At 44.9% G+C, this 21,977-nt stretch overlaps 1 protein-coding gene and 1 pseudogene across 11 annotated transcripts in view; one reads left to right on the top strand and one right to left on the bottom strand.

The window, feature by feature from the left end:
* Positions 1-16,799, bottom strand: part of LOC107506746 (myosin phosphatase Rho interacting protein) — a 146,379-nt gene extending 129,580 nt beyond the window's left edge. For 8 of the 11 annotated variants that reach the window (XM_016137571.2, XM_036222459.1, XM_036222458.1 and 5 more), the window contains exon 1: positions 16,119-16,798. In XM_016137571.2, the coding sequence (XP_015993057.2) occupies positions 16,119-16,241 (123 nt within the window). In that variant the 5' untranslated portion in view covers positions 16,242-16,798. Of the gene's footprint in view, positions 1-16,118 lie in introns of all 11 variants that reach the window. The other 3 variants (XM_016137586.2, XM_016137585.2, XM_036222462.1) reach the window with 2 other exon arrangements.
* On the top strand, positions 13,015-13,525 carry LOC107506731 (annotated as a pseudogene).
* Positions 16,800-21,977: the final 5,178 nt, after the last annotated feature.

Genomic DNA, 21,977 nt, shown 5'->3' with positions numbered 1-21,977 from the left:
GGAGAAGAAAGGGGCAGGGGAAATTTTTTCTTTAACAGATGCCATAAAACATATAGTCATAACAAAAATAGTGGTATAACTAAAAAATCCAAGTCTATGGGGATAACTCTCATTAACATTGAAGATATCAAAATTCCTGTCCAGTAACCAAATCTAAGGGCCAGGACCTGAGAAGTGTTTTAATCCCAAAGAGAAGAGACAATTTTCTGAGGCTGAATTTGAGGGTTGATCCATAGTTCTTAAAAAACAAAATTAAAAATCCCAATTGTGTCACTTAAGACTTCTCCAAGATTCCCTTGAATACCTTTCCTGTCCATATTTAGAGGAAGGACTCAACCATCACTACTAGACCAAGGATTCTGAATCTCCCTCTCCATCTTGACTTCTGACCCTAGTCTCAGTCCCATATCTCCAAGGAGAGGGGGCACTCCACCCAGCCACCTCTATGCCTCTTACCCATGTGTCTAAACAGGAAGCTCCAGGTTAGGAATTGGGATGGGGCTTGGTGTCTAAGCACTGCTCATTGAATAGATGAAAAGAACGAGGTCCTCTTGCCTTCTGGCCACATAGTAAATCAACAGCAGAGCTAAAATGAGAACTGCTTGCCCCAGTCTGTTAATCCTCAGCTGCCTCTTACTTCCCACATGGGTGACCCAGCTGGCCCTGTCACTGCTCCAGTCTCCATCCTAAAAAATTACTGTCATCTCTGACCCCTCCAAGAGCTACAGAGTACAGTGGTGAAGCATAAAAGCAAAGCGACTTCCTTTCCCAAGTCTCACTCTTATCTGTGCTGTAAGGAGAATAAAAGTTACTCCATTGTTTTCACATGGAGTCCCTACCACATGCTGTATACCTTACAAGCACTTTACTATTCCTCAGAGAGCCCTTGGCAGCAGGAAGTAAGGGTGAGCCAGTCAGTCCCTGGGGTGCTGGCTGCCAAAGAAAGCAGGGAGTCATCCACCGGTGTCTACTGGTGGCTTCTTCGTCATTCTGTTCATCCCATATCTGATGCCTTACTCCTCAGGCTGCCTCGGGTGTCTGCACAGATTCTGCACCCAAATCAGCTCCATAATGATAGGTGTCCTCACTGCTGCTTCCATGATGGCATTCTGGGGCCTTCATGTAAATGGCCCAACTTGACGGAGACTCATGATTCTCAAAGTGTGGCAGTCCCTGAGACTCTTTTGGGGGTCCATGAACCAAAACAATTTTTATAAAAATACTAAATCATCATTTGCCATTTTTACTCTCACTCTTTCACTAATGTATAGTAGTGTTTTCCAGAGGCTACATGACATGGTAACACAACAGATCAAATGCAGAAGATATGAGAATCCAGCTGTCTTTCATTATGACAGATGTTACAGAGATTTGTAAAACAAGGTAAAATAATATGGCTCTTCTCAGCAATTTTGTTTGTTTGTTTTTGAAAAGTTATTTTTCAGAATATTTATGTGAACATGTAACAGGTTTATTTTTCAATAAATTAAGAAATATTTTTAATTTCTCAGTTTTAATTTTTAATACAGTAAATATCATGAATGTAATGCACATAAACAAAGCCCTTTGAGGGCCTCAATAATCAAGAGCATAAAAGGGTCTTCAGAAGAAAACGCTTGAGACCTACTGACCTCGCCAACCACCGCAGCACCCCCACAGTAGCATGTCCTCAGATTATAGCTGGCCTGTCCTGCCCCCACAACACCCCTGCTTCTCCCAGTGCTCTGCTTGCAGTGTTACCCCAACCTGATTACTGATTACACTTCTCTGGCTGTCAGTCCAAACACAAATAAGACTTCAGGTCCATCTCCAGGTTTCTACTCAGAGTCTTTTCTTCTCAACAGCATTACCTTAAAAAGCTGCTCTCACACCAGAGTTGCTCCCAGCAGCTGCATTACTGTCAATCTAGAAATGAAGAGATTCCTCCACACAGCTGGTCAGAGAAACCTTCCCTTCAGCGAGGCAAACCTCTGCCATGAAAAGGAGGGCCAGAGGGGCCTGAACTCTACAAAGGCAACACCTGCTTCCTGGATCCCAGTCACCAAGAGAGGCTGAAACACTGGAAACATCAAGTATCTTCAGTGTTCCTCAGGAATACTGTACATATATTGTACATGCTACTTATGCTCTTTCGTATGCATAAAATTTCATTATATCAAAAAATATTAATGTAAGGGTTAGAGTAAATCAGTGGTTTTCAAACAGTGTAGACACCAAAGGTTATGCTTCACAGGGCACTGTAGAGTCTGTGTTAGAGCAGGGGTCTGGGATGAGATGGTCTCAAGATGGCACCATTCCTCCTCCCAGCATTCACATATGTGAGCTCCACATTCTGTTTCAAGGGGCTCCTTGTTTTACAGCTAAAGAAATAAAGTTTGAAAACTAATAATAGAGTGGCAAATGGTCAAGATAAGGTCTTTTCCCACTACCCAACCCCAGGATCCTTTGGAGGCCCAATATCAAGCACCATGGCCCTCTCACCAGCAGCTCTCTATGCACCTCACAACTCTGGAGCGTACCAGTGTTTCCCTACATTGTCTGGCCTCCAAGTCCCATGCTCCTCCCCAAAATATTAAAGCCCCAACTCAGCTCCTTCTTGGCAGCTCAGCTGATCTTCGAGTTAGACAAAAAGAAGGAAGGAATAAAGCTCAAAGTGGCTCTGCTACCCCTGCAAACAGCTACTGCCCCCCTCTGCCATCACCTCAGAGCTGTACACAAGTGCTTGCAGCATGAGGGCTACCCTGAGCCCCCAGTTCTCCATTTTGGATTCCTCCATATGAGGAGTACTGGGCTTTGCCCAGCATCGTACCGGTTCTGCCACCTCTTGCGGTTTTACCTCTACTGTCCTCTCACCCAACAGTCTGCAGTGCTCACATCTGGCTTGAATCACTGATTCAAAACACAGCACATTAACAGAATTACCACAGGACCCAACAATTCTACCTTTGGTCTCTTACCCAGAACTGACAGTAGGTGCTCAAAAAAAAAAAAAACATGTTCTTAGCACCACTATTCACAATACCCAAAAGGTAGAAAAATAGCCCAAATAGCCATCAATATTATTCGGCTATAAAAAAAGCAATGAAATACTGATTCATGCATGCTACCACATGACTACACTCTGAAAACATTCTGTGCAAGACGCCAGACAAAAGGTTACATATTCTATGTTCCGTTTTGGAATAAGTAAATCCATAGGAATAGAAAGCAGACTGGTGGTTGCTGAAGACTGGGAGTGGGGAGTGGGTAATAACCACTTAATAGTTACTGGGTGTTTTTTTGAGTGATGAAAATGTTTTAAACTACAGAGTGGTAGTATTTGCACAACACTGGAAATGTGCTAAATGCAACTGAATTGCATACTTTAAAATGGTTAATTTTATGTTACGTGAATTTCACCTAAACAAAAAAACAAACAAACAAACAAATCCACACACAGAGGTTCCTAGATCCCAAGCACAGATAGGGCAAAGGCATGAGGCTGATGGCCCTCTCTTCATTCTCCTCTCCTGCTCCCCAACTCATCTGCCTGCTCAACCCTCTGCCTGCACACATGCCCTGCAAGCCCAGCCCATGCTCAGGGCTCCTTACCGGACTGCAACAGCTGGAGGGAAAGGGGGAAAGTGACATTTTAAAAAGACTTTTCCCTGTTTGGTCTGGACAAGTGGCCCATGGTTGTGGGATTTTTGGAATATGATGCTATTTGTGGCAAAGAGAGGAATGCTAAAGAATGCATGGGGACAAATTTCTGAGGCAACAGCTCTGACGGAAAGAGTCACGTCCTCTCCCTCAAAAGGCAGTGCTTCCCATTAAAACAAAAACAAAAACAATAAAACAGGTAGGACAGGAGAGTGCAATGGAAAGAGGGGGAAAAAAAGACAGAAAATCTAAATAAATTCAGCCAGAGCCTCATCCTCCAACCACACCCTTCCCAGCACATACACGCGCTTCCAGCAGGATTGACCATGGCCCTAGACATGAGGGACCAAGGGCCACACACAGCCAGAGATCTAGCATCCAGAAGGGCCACCTGACCCCACTCTGGTTAGTGTGAGAAACAGTGCAACGAGGAGCCTGTGAGTCTGACCATCTGGGTTTGTGTCCAGCTCTACCATTTACTGCATCACCCTTGGGCAAGTTATACAATCTCTTTCTCTCTCGGTTCTTATCTATTTCATAAGGCTGCTGTGAATAAAAATGAGTTAATAGTGGCCCGGCACACTGCAATTACTGTTTGTTATGAATGCCACCACCGCCACCACAATAAATAATCCCAAAGCATATCAATTGCTTCTTTGATTTAGTATAAGAAAACCTCTGCACCATAGAAGGCTGCATGGCCATGCTAGCTGGCCCAGCTCCCCCAAAGAAGAGAATCCCTAAGCTCACAGGGTTTATAGGTGGGAAGGGGGATGTAGGGACTGAGAGTCAGGGTTCTTTGCCTGTCAGAAGAGCTAGTTCTATGCAGCTTTTGCAAGGAGCCACTTCTACTTGTTAAGACCCTACAGAAGGGTCCCGTAGGCAGAAGGCTCTACTCCCTGGAAGAATGTGTGACTTGCAAAGGCTATGAATGCAGAAAGGAAGAAGGCCGGAAGGATCCATCTGCCGGCTGAATCAATGCTGGTAACCAAAGGACCAGGACATGCTCTCACCAGATTTTTTGCTCATCAATTTGGGACTAGACCTGGCTGCTTTCTACCCTCCTCTGGCTACTTCACTCCGGCCACAGGGTACAAGGACTTTGATTCCCAGACAACTGCTCTGAGGGACACCAGTGGAATTAAGTTCCTCTTAGTGCCCCCACCTCACTGATGGCGATGACTCAGACACTTTCTTGCAATGACTTCTGAAATTGGGATCTGCTGCTGCCACTCATGAAACCTGCACTGTGTACTTCCCTGGGCTTGGCAGGGGCTCAAGCTGCTGCATTGGCTGCTGGCCACAGTACCCTGGAACTGCCCATGCTCTCTAATATTGTCCGGTACTTGGCCTCTTCACTTTCTGCCCATTAAAAATTCTTGAAATCAGTTCAATCTTTATATTTAAACATGGCTGAAAATCAAACCCAAACAAGCAAAATGACTATGGCCCTTCCAATCCCTAGGGCTAACTGAAGGAAGTTGCTGGGTGGTGCGAAGCTGTTCAGTGGAAAGGAGGCAGCCTGGGCTTTGTTCTGTGGCCGTGGGGGTAGAAAGGAACAGAGTCTGAGGGTCACTAGTCCCACAGAATCACAGAGGCAGGTGCCCTCTTTGAGTCAGTGCTTACAAAATGAACCCCATTTACTGAGCACCTAATATATACCAAACATTTATTTACGAAATTGACACTTGCTATTTCTTACACCTTCCACTATCCTCATAGGCACCCAAAGGCAGTTTTCAGAAGAGGGACAAGGACACTTAAATTCTGAATAAACTGCTCAATCAGCATTAAAATTGAGCCAGGATGTAAACTCAAATCTGAGCTGAAAGTTCCCCCCTTCCCCCCCCCACCCGCCATTATTTCAATCTCTTAACTGAGCATATTTAGATGAAAAAAAAAAAATGGACTGTGTCACATTTCTAGGTCAGAGCAGGTCCCCAAGTGGAAGACAAATGAATACTACAACCCCACTGAGCCTGAGGCTCCCTGCACCTAGGCTGCTCACCAGCCTAAGCAGCAAGGCCCTAGGTGTGGCACCCAGAGACCCAGGAGTTACATGTTTTTTCTCTAGTTCAACTGCGATTCCCAGCAACCACTTCCTCCTGCTCCTGGCTCCTTTAGCTACGGGCTAGACTAGGAGGTAAAAGGCCAGGTCGGAAGGTGCACTGTGGAACCTTGCTGGTCTGCTTGTTAAAACCTGTGCCCCTACAGAGATCAAGGACATAAATATTTCCTGATTCTGAATTCCTCTTCAGGGGGAAACAATGCTTCCTATTCAGGGCTATGTCAAAGATTTGGTCATCACCATAGGCCAGCAGCCTGTCTGGAAGATGCGGGATATCCTGAGGCTGAAAAGATTTTAGGACCTGCACAAGGACCTGCAAAATGTCCTGCACTGCTGCCCTCCCCACATGTACTCCTACACACTAAGGAATCCAAGTCAGAGTAAGGCCCTGTTTTTGATATCCAAGGTTAATACCTGTTATCAGACAGGGAGGCCAAACAGGACTTCGGAAAAACCCACGCTGGCCTTCCTGTGACCTAGGCAGGTTATTGAATCTCTCTGGGCCTCACCGGCTCCATTTGCAAATTGGAGGCAATCTCTCCATCTGCTTAACGGAGAGGGATCACCCAGGCCCTGCAGGCCCTTCCTCCCATGGCTAGGAATTAGAAGTTCATTAAACAGCTTTGATTTATTTTGCAAAACCCCAGCCTCCTACAGAAACAGTACTAAGTTTATAAGCCAAAGTGGCCTCCTGGCCTCAGGAAGACTTGCATGGAAGCCTTGTTGAACAGAGTTCAGTATCACAGTGCATTGCTAGAGAGCTCGGTGACCTTGGGCAAGCCACCAAACCTCTCTAAAACTCCACATTCCCTCCTCCAACAGTGGCCATGCTGCTACCAGCCCTGTTCTCCTCCCCAGCTGCCCAGGAAGTAATGAGACCATGATATATAACATTTGATTCAGTGCAGTGGAGGCTGAGGAGAGTTTGATAGGCCCATCTACTCACTCTCACTGCAAGCTGCCCCAAAGATGAGGGTAGGCCACCATCCAGCACAACATGCAAATGCCAATCTGCGCTTAAGGGGAGGAAGAAGGTAAAAGGTTGCAAACTCGAGGCAAAAACCAGGCTGTGGTTTCATGAGAACTAGGGTGACCGTGACTGAGAAAACCAGTTAGTGGTTTGGAAGATTCCAGTTCCCGTCTACAGAGACAAAATGCCAGCAATCAACTCACTGCTTCTCTTGTCCCCCAAAGAAGTGATAATATGATAGGAGCAGTGAGGCTGGGCATTCCGGGGTTCCACCCCAGGGCAGCTGTGAAACCACCTTGGATGATTTCACACAAACCACAACTGCTAAAACTGGAACAACCACAAAATCTAGGGAGGTGACCAGAGGCCCCAGGGGTGGGAAAGAGAAGTGACCAAGAGGCCAAGATCCAGGCTCCAATCCCACGTCACCAAGAACTGTGTCGCTTTTTCTGTTTCATACATGGCATTTTCATATGATATTCCTGTCAGTAAAAGGCTCCAAGATTTTATGAAAGTTTGAAAATCACTGACCTGGTCCAACTATATCATTTCAGATGGGAAAGTAAGAATTGGATAGTGAGTTTCCGAGGATAAAATAAAAGCCTGTTTTCTCAGGTTGAATGCTTCCAAATTAGCATCCAGTGATCTTCACACTGTTCCCCACCCTTTCTCCCTCACAGCACAAAGATGTCACAGTAGAATTTACTTCCCTATGTCTCTTTTTCCTGATTGCAATATTCTCCTCTCTCTTTCAAAACTAAATGACAGCTTGGGAACAATTTAAAGATAAACATTCTAAGTCAAATTTCTTTATTGTAGCTAAATAGCATCAGGGTCCTAGTAATCTGGGAATAGCCTAAACAAAGGCTATTTCCCACAGGAGAGGTCCTCAGCATGCTTCCTGGAATATTACCATAAAGGGGGTTCAGTAACCTACTCAGGCCTGGCCTGCACCCTCCCCCCATTCCATTAGCACACCACTCCCTGTAAATAGAATATGGTCACCCGCTTTATGGGCGGGAAACCAAGGCGCATAGAACGTAAGTGACCTTCCTGGGTCACCCTGCACAGTTTGTGCCAAGAATAGAACACAGGTCTTCCATTGTAGTCCTTCTGTGTAGCAGGGAAAAAGAATTTAGAGAGAAAGGTCAAGTAGCAGGCTAGAACACAAGGAAAAAAGCAGCTAGGATACAGCTGCAAAACACTCGGCAAAGACAAAGGGCAGTGTCAAAATGCAGTCACCATGTCCAGCAATGAGCCTAAAGGGGTATGCCAGCCTATCCCTTAAGCTCTTATTCCTCACAGGACAGGACAGCCTAGCCCTGGCCAGCACTCTTCTCCCTTCTGCCCCTGGACAGGGTATAAGCATCAGAGCCCAAAAGCTCTCAACCACACTAAAAAGTATCACCAACGAAGATGTAACATTCACCTAAAAGTTGGCAAAAAAAAACACCACACAAACAGGGGTACCGAGAGCGCCAGCGTTCCAGGAATCTTCCTAATGCAGGCTGTCTACGTGATACCCCCATAGAGAAAAACCTGGAAGTACATCCTTCCTACCCTGTACTAGGGTCTCAAGGGCCCAGCTGTGGCCTGGGCTGCTGCAGCCAGAGCTGCACCCTACCCTCCTCCAGCTAACATAGTAGGCATTAGCCACACATGGATATGGAGCCCCTGGAAAGTAGCTAGTCTGAACTAATAGGTGCTGCAAAGGTAAAACTGCACATAACTTCTTTACATATTGAAATGAAAATATTTTGGATATGTTAGGTTAAGTAAAATACAGTTAAAATTAACTTTACCTGTTTCTTTTTAATCTTTAAATGTGGCAACTAGAAATTTTTAAACAACATATGTGGCTTACATTACAGTTCTGTTAAACAGGGCTGGTCTAACCCAGGGGCTGGCAAACTATGCCTGGTAGGCCAAATCTAGCCCACTGGCTATTTTTTAAGGCCCAAAACCAAGAATGGCTTTTACATTTCTAAATGGTTATATAAGAACCTATATAAACTCCCTGATTTAGCCTGTTGGCCTCCAAAGCCTAGAGTATTTACTATTTAGCACTTTAAAAAAAGAAAAAAAGCCAATCCCTGATATAGGCTCTAGAAACAATCAGATATTCAGTCCAAATGCCACAAGGAACAGAGGGCAAGTTTGGGATTTATTTGTGTGTGTGGGGGGGGGGGAGAGAGAGAGGTAGAGAGAATGAATGATTCTTGCACATTTTTTTTTTAATTGAGGTAAAATTCACATAACAAAATCAACCATTTTCAAATAAACAATTCAGCGGCATTTAGTACATTCGCAATGTTATGCAATCAGGATCGCTAGTTCTAGAACATTTCATCACCTCTGAAATAGAAACCTGATTCCATTAAAAGGCACTCCTAGTTCCACTCTCCTCCAGAATCCTGACATCCACTGATTGCTTTCTGTTTCCATGAATTTACTTATACTGGACATTTCATATAAACAGAACCAAACAATATGTGACCTTGTGTACAATTCTTTCACTTAACATGTTTTTGAGGTTCTATCGTATTGCAGCATGTCTCAATATTTCATTCCTTTTTATAACTGAATAATATTCCAGTGTATGGATGTACCACAATTTGTTTATGCATTCATCCATTGATAGACACTTGGATTATTGTTATCTTTTGGCTATTAGTAATGTTATTATGATCATATGCATAAAAGTATTTGTTTGAATACCTGCTTTCAATTCTTTTGGGTATATGCTAGAAGTGGAATTAGTGGGTCATACAGTAATTCTTTTGAGGACCTGACAAACTATTTTTCATAATACCTGCACTATTTTATATTCCCATGAGCAATGCAAGAGGGTTCTAATTTTGCCACATCCTCACCAACACTTATTATTTTCTCTTTTTTAAATTATAATCATCCTGGTGATGAGAAATGAGATTCATTTCCCTAATGACTAATGATGTCGAACATCTTTTCACATGCTTCTTGGCCACTTGCAAGGTCTGGGATTTTTGACATACTCCCTGCCAAATAATCTACCAATCTAAGCATAAATTATAAATCTTCTAAAGAGGGTGCGCATGAAATCTCCCCATTGCTTTGAGATAAATGTTAAACCAAATAAAGAAGTTCTATATCTTGGAATCTAAGACTGTCATATGCATAAAAGGAAAGTCAATGTAATAATTCGTAGAGACCAAGTCCTGGCCTATCCAACTTTATGTCTGGGATTCCTACCAAGACCCCAGCAGCCCTGGCAGTGGGGTATGTGGACAGTGGGGTACAGAATTATACCAGGAGGTCTGAGAGGAGATGGGGAGGACTAGAAGAACCCTGGAGAGATCGAGACCAAACTCCTCATCCCCCACCTGGGAAAATTGAGGCCTGAGAAGGAAAACAACCAGCTAAACTCCCACAGCAAAACAGCAGTAGACCAGGGACTAGAACTCAAGTCCAGATGCAGTAACAAAAGGCAATGCCTAAAGTTACACAAGTCAGCAGGAGAACGAGACACAACATTAGGTCAATACCCATCCGGATTCCTGGAAACCCACACTGAAGCTGGGAAGAGGGCCTAGAAGCCAAGAATCCTGGGTTCCAGACCTGCTGCTCCCACTAACCACCAACCACTTCAATTCACCTCCCACCTGCTTCTACTCCCCCTGTTCTCATTTTACTCTATACAGCCTCCTGAGTAACTGCATTCACTCCTGCAACTTCAGAAATCCTACCCTGGCCCCCACCTGTTCTCCAGCTCTGACCACCAACTCCCTCAGTAGGTGATTCACCTATGGGCCAAAATGGACCTCCAGCTCCACAATGTCAATCTTACCATATTATTTTTGACTCTTCCTCACCCCCTATATCGACTCCAAATCTGTTATTCTTAATGTATTAGTTTTATCCACCCAGGTTTCCTCACCTCTTACCAAACCCCCATCTCTGACCAAATGCCAATATGCTGTCCCTAATGCCTGACAACACCTTCCCTCCTGGCCAGCACTGACCTGGAGAAGACCTTTACTATAATTTATCTGGAGTACTTCAAGTGCCTCTATTAGAGCTTCTACCTTCAGCCAGATTATATTCCTAAAATACGATCTGATGGATTAAGAAGCTAAGCATAAAAATAAGTATAAAAGAACTAAGAAAATATTAGAGACTATTTTATAATCTTGGAAAGAAGACCTTCGTAAGCATGATATTAAAACTACAAAGTATAAAGGAAAACATGAAGATTTAATTGTTCATATTTAAAACCACCTTATCATAAATGTCCTTACATTAAATTAAAAAACAAGTGACACCTTGAGAGAAAACACCTGCAATAATGACAGGTGTCAGATTAATATCTAGAGCAGGAGTTGGCAAACTATGGCCACAGGCCAAATACTGCCAGCTACCTGCCTTTATAAAGTTTTATTGGAAATAGTCATTTTCCATTAGTTTATGTACTGTCTACAGCAGCTTTGCACAGCAGCTTTTGCACTATAACAGCAAAGTTGCATAGTTGCCACAAATATCATAGGGGTGTACGAGGCCAAAATATTTACTACCTGGCCTTTTATAAAAAAAAGGTTTGTGGAACCCCCCTGACCTAGAGTGTACAGAGAAAGTCCCTACAAATAAATAAGGCGGGGGTGTGTGGATAAAAAAGTGAGCAAACAGACAATTCACAAAAGAAATAGAACATTCAATAAATATTATAAATAGAGGCTTAACCTCACAGGTAATTATGGAAATTATTAAAGAATTAAATCATTTGACAATATCCAATCCTGAAAATAATATGATAGTCATTTTAGGAAGACAATTTGGTGATACCAGTAAAAAAATGTGCGTGCTTGATGCCAACCTAGTCGTTCTTTTTAGGTATTTGCCCCAAAGCAATACTTGCATTCATGTAGGCACACATACATCTTAAAGCATTAAGAAAGCTGTACACTGAAGCATTCACTGTTTATAACGGTAAAACCCAAAAGTAACCTTGCTGTCCATCAATAAGGGAATGGTTAAACTATGGTTCGTCCCTGATGGTACAGTATACACAACGATTTTGGTACATATTGTGTAATTCCATGAAAAGAGCTGTAAGATGTGCTACTAACCAGAAAAAAAAACCATGTTGCAGAGCAAATATATACATACAGTTTAGGTTAAAAAAGGTTTTAACTGTGTATTTAAGTTCATATTATGTAGAGAAATGCATGGTAGAATTGAACGCCACCCTGTGAACAGGGGCTGGCACTGGAGGGTGGTCATGATAAAGGACTGTTGCTTTTTCTTATACTGAATCACTCTGAATTCCAGTGGTGAGGAGAGAGTAAAGAACTCCTCTGCTTTGAGCCAACAAACTCAAGGTCCCTGATGGGATACCCAAAGCCTGCCCTCCAAGGCACCTTCTGCAACATAATCATTCTTGACATTATTCTCCTCACTGTGTGTTTATGGAATGGCCACTGTAGACTCTTAATATGAGTAGGGGAAAGAATAGTGGATGAAGAATTCTGTGTCCCTGCAATGGGCAAGCTCTCCCTTCTCTGGGGTTCAGTCTTCTCATGAGTAAAAGTAGTTTACCCTTGAGAAGGGATCTTCGGTCCCTTCCAGGTCTGATGCTACAATGCAGTCCCTTCAAGAGGTTTCTGTATCTCTCTAGGGGCAAAAACAAAGTCCACAGCTGAGGAAAGCAGCTCAAATCAGGAAGCTCAGAGAAATTATTGCCTGCTCCCAGAACTATAACATCCCAGAGCAAAAGCCAGTCTCACTGCTTCCCCGGTCTCAGTGTCCTCACCTCTTAAAGAGGTGGTTGCCTCAATAATCTCTGATCTATCTTCCAGCCTTGATAATCTAAAATAAACTCAGGGTGGGGGAAGGGCAGCAGGAAACAGGGACTTGGGGTAGACTGATGGGAACGATCAGCTGAGGTTTTCTAAAGGAGCCGGGAGGATGAGAGTAAGAGCCTGGGGGAGGGCCGGATGCAGAGAGCAGCAGCTAAGGCTGTTGGCAACAGCCCTGACCTTCCCTCCTCATTTCAAGAGCAGTTTCTTCCTGAAAGATCCCAGGAGGTAGAAAACTGGCCTAATCTCTCCCAGCACAAATAGCCCCGCTCATTATTTCAGAAACTACCATTCCAGTTGTGCCCTAGAGGACTCAGGCCTGTTTCAAAACCCACAATTCAAATATCAATACAGTGAAAGAGAAAAGTGCTTTAAACTTGTGACCCCACCCCTTTGAATCAAATTAATAATCAACAGGATTTTAAATAAAAATTTTAACAGATTCAGCTCAAATATGCACATCCCATTCTAGTTTATCTAAGCTTAAGAACCAGAAAACAAGCCCTATGAAGTGTAAGTACCCAATCTACCAATTTTGGCAGTTGCCTGGAATAACCAGGATACTCTCAGAACAACCCTTGCCAAGTTCAGGAACTTCCTAAATCCAAGTTTACTATTCTAGAGAGATGGTTTCTGTTTGTTTTTTTTAAGTTGTAAGAAAAAAGTTTAGGTTCGAGGCCATAGACTATCCATCTTAGAAACACAGCCCAATTTGTCCATAACCTTGCAGAGAAGCCCCCAGACTTGGTAGTAAACACTGTCGAGACTTACTCCAAGCCCAGTGGCCACATTTTGGCACTATGCCAAGGTTGAGCTGGTTCCTCCAATGCCTGCTGAGATCCCTACAGTTGCTATTCAGAGCTTGAAAAAAATATACCATAGTGATCGAACTGGTAGTTTCAAACAGCTCACAGTTAAAGAAGCTTTGCTAAATGATTTGGTGGACACTGAGAAATGGATGTGGTTTTATGTTGACAGATCACAGACAAGCGTGGCATCACTGGCTATAATGTCTGAAGATCAGTCTTTTAACATGTTTCATTTTGGTTTATTATTTGAATGTTCTTGGACTATGTGTGGCCATATTGAATAAAATATGTCAAAATCAGTTTTCTATATCAAACACTGCATGGAAGGTCACAATTTCTCTTGATATTACGTTGGATTGTCTTTTTGCGTTAATAATGTTAATATAGCTCTAAATGCACATCTTTGCTTAGCCCAAAATTGTAAAATATATATATGTGAATATACCAACCTGGTACATATGAAGATAGCATTTTTATTTGAAGGTTGGAAATATATTTGACTTCCATAAAAGTTGGAAAAAGGCCTTGAGAAAACTAGAACTTACTATATAGTAGGAGAAACAGTAATAATGTACCAAAGTTAAATCATGTCAGTAGTATAAAGAATAAATTTTGAATGCTTTCTCTTTGCTAAAATCAGAGAAAGACCTTTCTGACAATACGTCTGTAAATGCTGGGATACTTGTTGGTATTCTATGTATCTTTGTAACGTCCTTAATGCCAGACAGACTGAATGAGAGCCGTGACCTACATTTTTAATCTAATTTTGATATGTGTATTAATATATCTGGTTTTATGATTTTTAGAACCTATCTTTGCAAAGATAAAATACCCTATGGATATTTAGCTCAGTATTGACCATGAGTCTAATAAGTATATTATGTCCTAAAAGAAATAGAAGTCACTGGTTTAAGAACGGTTTAATAAGATATCATTTCTTGCTTTTTGCAACATCCTAGTGAGGGAAGCAAGCCAGGGATCCCTACTCCCAATTTATAGAAAAGGAAATGAAATGATATAGAAAGATATTTATTCAAGATCACATAGCTGAAAGTGACAGCCAAGACTAGAAACAGGGTCTCCTGACTACTGGTCTAAGACCCTCATCAACATATAAATTGCTCAGAAAAAGGCATCCAGTAGAGAAAAGAGAATCTTCCCGAAAAAGCCCACTCCACACCTTAGAACACCTTACCAGGAAACTGAATTCTACCCTTCCCAAGTTGACCTGGCTCTTCTGACCTAACAATCTATGACTTTGCAGCCTTGAGTGTTTGGTTAAGCTTTTGGTTTTATTTCGAAGGAGACTTTCCTGGCTGTGGGGAACCTGATCTCAGAAGAAGGTACCATATCCCAGGCCATAACCTCTGTCCTGCCACTCCACTGTCCTGTCTGCCATGTAAACAAGTCAAACTCTGTCAGCACTTAAATAGCATTAAAAACAGCCAAGCTGATAGGCTTCAAAGTAATGTTTTCCATCTAAGGGGTTCTTCTGAAAAAGGAGTGGCCACAACTATGTCACCCTGGACCGGAATGTGAAGGGAGCTCCCCTGGCCTCATTCAGAGGGTTGAGAGAAAACTCTGAAGAAGGCTGAGACTGGGGAAGAGGGCAAGGAGGGGCCACAGACATGTCCCAAGGGGATGTAGACAAGGCTTGGTCAGGAAGTCCAAGGAATCTGCATGTCCCAAAGCCCTCCCAGTGTTCCAGAAAATCCAAGAACACTGGGAGCTCAGAGAGCAACCACTGCAAGGTTCCCAAAGTACCAGTGGGACTGTAGTCCAATTTTTTAGGGAGCTGTTACCAACACAAATTCCCTCATCTCCTAAATCACTCCAGGGATGGGGCCCCAGAACTCTGTGTTTTTAAAGACTGTGACTCTGATGCAGGTTTTTGGGAGATACTCAACTATTCTAAAGCCTTCATTTGACAGATAAGGCAGGGAGAAGTGAACCAACTTTCCCCAGGACCCACAGGTCTCCTCATTCATTACCAACGGACTGCAATGCTATGTGGGAAGGGTGCGGAGAGGAGCCCCCAGTTCTCTCATCAACAAAAGGTCCTCCTCCAGTTTAGGTTTAAGAACAAGACCTTCCTACCCAGATTTCAGGACCCCTCACCTCTCTCCAGTGACAATTATTTCGATAAAGGGCAGGCTGAGTCTGACAAGAGGAAAGCCCACAGTCCACCCAGCCAGTCCTACCTACTTCCTTGACCACTCTGGATGGACAAGTCCAAGTCCGGTCCTAAGACAGACCACAGGGGGTTGCTGTGAAGCGGCAAGCAATCCCCAAGTGCTTTGTTCCTACTAAGAAAATCTAGGCATTGAGTCACCCCAAAAGCATGAATCACACGGCAGGGCTATGGGAACGGGAAAGGATGTTATTTTTCGGCATACTTGACAATTTTCCCTTTGTCCCGAGTCGATCAATACAATTCCACCCCCTCCTCTATCCTCACCCCCCAGGTCTCACGCACATTTTTTTCTGCTCCATTTTTATTTTTCCCAGCAATCTGCAGATATGCCTCCACCCCCTCCTGCCTTGGGAACCAAGCAACGTCCGCTCTCTTTCCCATAGCAAGACTGTGGTCTCACGGACGTCAGAACTAGGGGGAGGAAGCCGGAGCCCCCAAGTGAGGCACGCTCGCCCATCTTGGTCGACTCCTTGCAACACCTAATGGGGCATCCGCGCGCACGGGAACTTCCAGCCCGATGAGGACGCCAGGGTCTGCAGCAGCGCTGAGCGGGGCCCGGGTCTCTGTATTCGAGGAAGCTCTGGGACCCCTGACCCAACCCGCTCACCTGCGTCAAGTCCTCGTCGTTGAGCAGATGCGACTCGCGGGGCTTGAAACAGTTCTGACACTTACTCTTGTTGAAAATATTGGCCTGGAATTTCCTGCACGGATTCTCCTTGGCTGCCGACATGATCAGCAGGGCGGCGGCGAGGCCCAGAGCCCCGGCCCGGCGCGCGCTCCGCGACGGACAGTGGCTGGCGGGGCGACAGCACCATGCACGGTGGGCTCGAGAGGTTCAGGCCGGGCTCAGCGCGGGCGCCGCGGCATGCCCCGGCCGGCCGCCGCCTCACAGCCGGGCCGTAGACACAGGCCGGAGCGCGTCCCCGGCGGTGAGGGCGGCCTCGCAGGCGCTGGGATGCGGCCCGGGCCTTTCCTCGTACGACGGCGCTGCACGACGCGCCCAGGCACCTCAGCGCCGGGCCCCGCGTCCCCGGCCCTCAGAACACGCACGGTTCCTGCCGCCCACCCGCACAGCCGCCGCACGGCCGCCGCGGGCCCATGGACGCGGCCTCCCGGGCCCGCTAGCTCCCCGCGTTCGGGCCCGCCTCTTAGGCGCCGAGTCACTGCCGGTCCCCGCAGTTGGTCCCTGCCGCCGGTGCCCTCTGCGCCCCGCGGCCGCAGCAAATGGTAGCAGAACGCCTCATACACTCCCGGGGCGGGGCGGGAGGGCGAGTGCCCCAGCGGCGCGCGGGAGGAGGGTGGGAGAAGGGCCGCGCGCGGGGTGGGGCCGCGCCCACGACGCGATCGGCGGCTCTGTCGACCAATGGCAGAGGCGCACCCCAGCTAACAAAGAAACCACTTGGCCAATGGAAACTGGGGGCGGGGACAAAGAGCGGCCGGGCGTAAGGTAAGTTGTCTAGGCTAAGGAAGGTGGGGATGGGACATTCAGGTTTGGTGGACTGGCGCAGAGGCCAGCCTGGTCCTCCTGACAGCTGCAGGGGCTGGGGCTGGGGCGGAGGCCTGCAAAGGAAGGGGCGGAGTCGACCTCTGCGCGGGCTGTCTGTAAACCTCTCACTTGCAACCTCGTATTCCCGCTCGCATCTGGACACTGTGGAGTGGATTAATTTAACATCTACTATGTGCCAGCCCCGTCCCCCACCATCGTAAAAGTCAGCATTATTAAGGGACACGTGGTGTTTCAAGTACTTGATATAAATAAGCTCATTAAAGTTTCGCAGCCTCGCCATTATAGTCCTCATTTCACATATGAGGAAACTGAGGTGCAGAGAAGTTAAGAAATAAGAGGTAGAGTTTCAAGGGACGACTATGAGAAGATAGCTCTAAGAGCTGTCATTTCTGTTATGGGAAATTAGTGAGGGCTGATTCTATTCTAGACACTAAGCTAGGCATTCTTTCTCTCATTATGTGCTTGAGGAAATTAAGGTTCAGACACCTGATTTAATTTGAGCAGGGTGCTTGGCTAGGAGGACCAGGGCTGTCACTCAAATCCTCCGCTGTCCAGTCTCCTGGACAAAAGACCACCTGAAGAAAAATGTAGAATATTCAGGAGCCCAGAAAGGGGGAAATGTGCTCTTTGGGAAAAGATAGTCGGCTTTAAGGAGGTGGGGAAATTTGAGTAGTTGGTGAGAGGTTGAGTGTGGCTGCAGATAGAGGTAGAGGAAGGAGCAGAACAGATAAGGCTAAAAGGATTCATGAGGGCCAGATAACTGAGGGCCTTGGAGTCCAAGCTTAGGGATGCAAATATCATCCTGATGGCAGTCAGAAGTCGATCACAGGAGTATTTAAACAGGGGGCTAAGCTAACTCAGCCCACAAAGAGAAGGTGACATTGAAGCGTGAGTTAGAGGTGGGGACAGCAGCTGTTGCTGAGAGAATGGTAAGGTTCTAGGAGAAATAGCAAATACTTCCAGAGCTGTGTACTTTTCAACTGATCATCTGGTGAATATCCCAGGGAGGTAGATTTCAACTTAGTGTACGAAAATACTTTCTTCCAAAGGGAGCTGAAGGGAGGTGAATCAAAGTCCTGGGCAACCTGAGGGAGAATGCCCAGCTCTACTCCTCTCTAGCTCTATGGCCTTGGGTAAGTCCCTCTACCTGTCTGCTATCTTGGGTACCTCATCTATATTATTGGCATGATTGTTTGGTTGTTGTGAGCATTACATGATATAATGCTTGTAAAATATTTAGTATAATGTGACAAAATGTTCATTTGTGAATCTAGGCAAAGGGTGTTTATTGTACTATTATTGCAACTTTTCTGTTGGTTTAAATTTATGCAAAATAAAAGCGTGTGTGTGTGTGTGTGTGTGTGTGTGTGTGTGTGTGTGTAGCAGGAAAGAAAGACAATTTTTGCCTGCATAAAATATACAGAATCTAATACCAATGGCGGCCTCTGGGGGTGGAGAGCTGGGTGGTTGGGAGGTGACCTACTTTTAATGTTCACTATAAGCTCTTTTGTTTGCTTTGGATTTGACATTATATGCATGCACAACTTGTTTTAAAATAATTTTTTTAAAGTCCTAACCATGACTCAAGGCAAACTCAATGGCTACTCTCTTAAGAAATTGCTCGGCATATCCTGCTCAAGTAAGTGGACACGTTCAGCACCTACCCTGAACAGGAGGGGTCTACAGCTGGGGGTGTACAAAAGTAGTTGATCTAAGCCTGCCTGGAAGCTCACACTCAAGCAAGTAGAGACAAATAGGAAGCAGACAGATAAATTCAGTCTTAGCATTGTGGGGATCCAACAAGAGCACCAGCTGCATGTATAGCTTCATGGATGGCTCCCTGGAAGAGGCCATGCTTGGGCTGAGTGCTGAGCTGAGTAAGACCCAGCCAGGGGAAGGTAGAGGAAAGGCATTCCAGACAGAAAGAGCTCAGGGTAGAGGCTGAGAGCCTGGAAAGCAAAGGGTGTGTCCATGAATACAAGGACCTCGATATTACTAGGTAGTGCAGAGAGATGGGAGTGACAAGCAATGAGAGTGATTAGGAGAATTAAATAGATGGTGCATGTGGAGGGTTAGCATATGCTATAAGAATGAATACCTATTAGGATAGATTAGAGCTCAGCCTCTTCAGGGATACAGGTGTTGTTGTTTATTTTGTTATCATTATCATTATTATTTTATCTCAATTTTACAGAAAACACACATGAGGCTCAGGGCATTTAAAAAACTTCCCTGTGGTCAGAAAATAGACCCTCTAAGTGAGGATTCTAACCTGCACAGGGTGACACCGAGTTGCCTGGGCAATGGAGAAACATTAACTGAATTTTTTAGACAAAAATAAGGTCTGTTGGTCTGGAGAATAAATTAGAAAAGAAGACTGGAACTATGATTGAATGGGAAACTACTACAACAGCCCAGAGAGTAGAGAAGGTGGGGACCTAAAATGAGGTCAGGGTCAGCGGGAGGAGAAGGGAATGAATTTGGGAAATATCGGAGGTGGAATAAATATATTTAACTTTTCACTGTGCTGCTCTCCAAAACTACAAGCACCTTAAGGGCAACACTATATCTGGGTCCCTGCTACAGTTCTAGTGCCTAGTCAAATGTCTGGCCCAGGCTAAGTGTTCAAAAAGCACATGATAACTGAATGAATGAAAACTGACTACTGCCTGTCTTTTATTGTTATATTTCCCACTCTAGATTATAAAATCCATGCAAACAGGGTCTGTGTATTACAGGGTCTGTGTCTAATAACCGTGGGGTCCATTTCCAGTACCCTAGGACAGCACTATGCACAAGGGCAAATACTCAGGGTAACACATAAGCATTCACTGGACTGTACACCCAAGGTGTGCTCACTTTATTGTATATATCTCAATGTATAACATACACCTCAAAGAAACAATAAACGAAGCAAGCATTCAAAGTCCTCTCAAGTGGGCCTAAAATGCAAGTAAGTTCTGCTCTGTGCACCTGACGGCTGCCCTGGGAATTGTCCTGGCATCCTGTAAAGGAGCAAAACCTGCACACACACATGCACATGCACACACATGCACACACGCGTATCCCCTGACATTAAGCTATAGAACCCCTGCCCCCCTATGCACACACAAACACAAATATGCACACACCCACAGAGGTAGCCACTATTTGAATTCTGTCACCACAGATTGATCTGTCCTCGAATTTTATGTAAATAGAATCTGTATTCTTCATGTCTGGCTTTTCTCACTCAACAGTAGGTCTGTGAGATTCATCTGTATTGTGTATATCAGCACTTCATGCTTTTTCATTGCTGTCTGGTAGTCATTGTGTGGATGTACTGTTCTACAGTTTATCTGGCTAAGCTCCCATGAATGGCCATTTGGGGTGTTTCCAGTTTGGGCCATTGTGAATAAAGGTCTTAGGGACATCCATCTTTGTGCATGTCTTTTGGTGGACGTAAGTACCTATTTCTGTTGGGAAAACCCAAGGGAGACTTGCTGGGTTGTTTGGTGTCTAGAAGGTCACAGTTGCCAATTCAATACTAATAGGAGTCCCAATTTTGGGTGCAGCGAAGTGAGGAGAGACTTTATTCAGTGCAGACAGCTTAGTTGTGATGCAGCTTGGTTATGGGACAGCATGGCCCTGATATAGCCCAACAGTAAAACGGCAAAGGCAAAGAGGCCCTGGTGTTGCAGCTTCCACTGGGAAAAAGCAGTCCACAATATGAACTGAAACTGTATTCCCTGAGTTAGAGGGGGAGCTGACTTATATAGTGAGAAGTCCCCATTCCTGGTCTCTAATTGGTCTGTTCTCATGCAAATGAGGACAGTTTGATGGATAAAAAAAGTACTGTCCTGATTGGTCAGAATAGAGTTGCTCTGATTAGTCAGTGAAGTTGCTAATGAGTATATAGCAGTGCAGCTTCCATTGGACAGGGAAAGTCTCAGTCCTATTGGTTAAAAGACAATTCTAGGAACTCCTTTATAAGAGCTCAGACAGTAAGAACACAGTGCAGGCAGGCAGTTCAGTAAAGGCTTCTTCCATAAATGCAGCTTAAGTGAGAGGCTCCTGTTTAGCAATGGCTGCTAAGATCTGTTTTTAAATTTGAGCCCAGCCAGCCACCAGGAGCCCTTCTTAACAGGTATATTCATTCTTGAGGTCAATATAAGCATATGTTTAACTTAATTGGAAACTGCCAAACAGTTCTTCCAACCTGAGAACTGGCTTTCCTCTCACCGTTTCTCTTCTAATAATTAATAAGATCTACCGGAGAGACGTGCAAACTCTACAGATTACCAGGGCCCTCCCATGGAAATTCTGAATCAGTATATCTGCTGGAGCTCAGAAATCTGTTTTCTAAATAAATGTGCCAGTCAGGAGCTCTTATCTTTAGGTAAGTTTTAGAAACAGTGGATGGAGCCAAGATTCTCAAATCCTGGGGGATTTAAAAAATACCTACTCCTGCCCCCATTCCCAGATATTCTGATTTAATTGGCATCTGGAAAAGCTCCTTCAAGGATTTTGATGTCCAGTAATTGAGGGAGAGTGGAGAAGAAAAGGCTTTGAGGTCAAACAGACCTGGGATAGTCTCAGTGGAGGTCATGTCTCAGGTAGCTATTGCCACATAAAACCACCCCAACCTTACCCATTAAACCATTGTTGTATTGCCTCTCATGTTTCTGTGAATTGACTGGGCTCAACTGAGCACTTCTGTCTTGCTTGAGGTTCTTTCATACAAATGTAATCAGATGGTGACCAGGCTGGCTGCTTCCTTCTCCTTACAGTCTCAGGGTCTCTTCTTTCCCCATGGCCTCTCCCTGAGTCTCTTAAGTGGCACATTAGGGTCCCCAAAGTGTTCCAAGAGAGAGGAAGCAGAACCTACCTGTTGTCTTAGAGGCTAGATCTGGCACTGGTGCAGCATCACTTCTTCTACATTCTATTTGTCAGCACCTTTAGGTGGGGGGAGACTACACG

The sequence above is a fragment of the Rousettus aegyptiacus genome, unplaced genomic scaffold (assembly GCF_014176215.1).
Source record: "Rousettus aegyptiacus isolate mRouAeg1 unplaced genomic scaffold, mRouAeg1.p scaffold_m13_p_6, whole genome shotgun sequence".
In the NCBI taxonomy this organism is placed as follows: Eukaryota; Metazoa; Chordata; class Mammalia; order Chiroptera; family Pteropodidae; genus Rousettus; species Rousettus aegyptiacus.
Note: the sequence above shows the minus strand (reverse complement) of the source record. Positions and strands in the feature narration are given on the sequence as shown.